Source organism: Anneissia japonica, unplaced genomic scaffold (assembly GCF_011630105.1).
Source record: "Anneissia japonica isolate Jap-2015-1 unplaced genomic scaffold, ASM1163010v1 scaffold7473_len308249_cov148, whole genome shotgun sequence".
In the NCBI taxonomy this organism is placed as follows: domain Eukaryota; kingdom Metazoa; phylum Echinodermata; class Crinoidea; order Comatulida; family Comatulidae; genus Anneissia; species Anneissia japonica.
The window spans coordinates 96,633-98,894 of NW_022740670.1; the positions used below are offsets into that span (position 1 = coordinate 96,633).

The 2,262-nt window shown below is 33.8% G+C and overlaps 1 protein-coding gene across 1 annotated transcript in view; it reads right to left on the bottom strand.

The window, feature by feature from the left end:
* The window catches only part of LOC117118299 (sushi, nidogen and EGF-like domain-containing protein 1), a 20,287-nt gene that overhangs the window by 1,639 nt on the left and 16,386 nt on the right, over positions 1–2,262 (bottom strand). The window contains exon 7 of the mRNA XM_033262869.1: positions 350–417. Coding sequence (XP_033118760.1) covers positions 350–417 — 68 coding nt within the window. The remainder of the gene's footprint in view (positions 1–349; positions 418–2,262) is intronic.

The window sequence follows — 2,262 nt, forward strand, 5'->3', positions numbered from 1 at the left end:
ATTTATGATTGCACAAAAAATTTAGTTTTTATGTATTTCATTTTTATGATTTAAGGTAATACAAGTGATGTGTAAGGAAATGATACTTAAATTTACTCTGTACTTGAGGTTTCCATTTACTATCAGCTACAAGCTTAGGTAAAGTCATGACGATGACAGTCGTGGGACATTCAAAAATCGGAATGTAACATCTATTTGCACAATACTTGGTTTATTCAGATCGTTGAATTGAACCATATATAAATATGTAATATTGGATCATAAACTGATTGCTTCAAATTTTAGTTTTAACCTGTCACATAATACTGAAAAATAAAAAAAACTAACTTAATCACATTTTAGAACTTACCATCCATTGTACTTCTACAAAAGTTTGAGAAATAAAAGTACTTATCGGTGGTGACGGCATCGCTGGTTCTAATATTAAACGTTTAAAAAAGAAAATAATTTACAAAAAATACAATCTTGACTATTATATAATGATCAATTTAAAAAAAAAAAAATTTATATTAACATTTAATTGTACAATCGACAATGTGAATTGGACTTGAATAAGTTACAACTATAGTTAAATACATTGGAACCCTCTTTAAAAACACTTCTATAAAGGGGCACCCTATTAAGGGACACTCCATTGCAAAACAAAAGAGGAATATAATCACAACAATATTACCCACTCTTTGTAAAGCAACACATTTATTGATAATTAAAGCCCCATTCCCGGCAAAATTTCACTAAAAACTGACTTTTTTTTAGAAAATATGCATTTGCATTACTCCAATTATTATAAATCATGGAAAAATATTTTCATGAATTTTAGTTTTACGCAAAAGAATAAAAAAAAATGAGAAATACAGACTATTTCTCATAAAATATTACCATTTTCTCGACGAATTCATCGTTACTAGGCAAATTCAGAGGTTGTAGATCGCATCCACTGGAATACTCTCGCTTTTATGTATACTTTATACAGTCAATAAAGTGCGCCCTCTCCAATGAGATTAGATTTTGTACTTCGCATCTCGCACAATGCGTTCGTTCGGTTAGGTTGAGATATGTTTGTGTAAGTGTCAAAATCTCAGTCAGAATCAGTTTTTTAACAAATTTGAAATAATTCCTATGAAATATTATATTTCACAAGTGTCATTACTAGCAACGAAAAATATCATGTCGGCCGTTTTTATGTGTGATAACAGAACCTATATCGAGGTAAGGATAGGCCTAGCCTAGCAGCGTTGGATAGGCTAATGTTTTCGGCGCCTACGATATTTCTTCTCACGACCTGTCGCAAAATCAAACATGAAAATTCATCCGCACTTATTTTTTGTGTGGAACACAAAAAATCAAATTTCAGTCTTATTTTACATTTTTTTCATTCTTAGGAATGTCTAAATTCAGTTAAACTAGCAATTCCGTATTATATTTATAAATCTTTATAACATTATACAAAAATTAGATAAAAAAAAATGAAATTTTGCCGGGAATGGGGCTTTAATATCACCATATTTCGCAAGTGAATAATATGTTTGATGAAACTCAGTTTTGCAAGTGATCAGGAGAGTCTACACCCACCTCAGGTACACAATGGATGGGACTGAGGCGAAAAAGTCAATGCAGCAATACTGATTGTCCAGAAATTGAATTCTCAAAAAAAAAAAAAACAAAAAAAAAAAAACTTATTTATAGTTTCTTAATTTGATATTATGTCGTTCAATTGAAATAGATTTAATGAGTTTCCGCACATCTATGGGGAAAATAAGTAGCGGCAAATACCAAGCGTTTAATACTCACCTCAGCCCATCCATGGTGTTGTCTAAAGCCGAGCACTCGGTGCGTCGTACTACGGCATAGTTACCAACCGTCTCGCATCGTGCGGGACGGTCCCGCATTTCAAAGTGATTTTGGATGAAACACGCATTTGCCGAAACACATGCGTGATCATAAATTTGTCACGCATTTAGCACAAGTCTGTGCGTGTAACGAATTTAGGGGAAAATGTATTTAAAATTAAAAGAAAGTGGTTTCATTAAATATATAAAGAGGGTCATGCAGTAGCTTGAGTGAATAGAGAGCTTTCGTCATCTCGTTCGAGAATCAATTCGGCAGGAAAAATTTCTCTTTCCCCACCAAAACAACCCAGCCAACCATGCACTTAGTAGAATCTAGTCGCGTGCGGTCTTGCGCGCTCCTTGTCACAATCAACCAACAGTTGATGTGACTGGAACCGGCCTACATCGGGATCCGCCCCTAGAAACCCAGGGC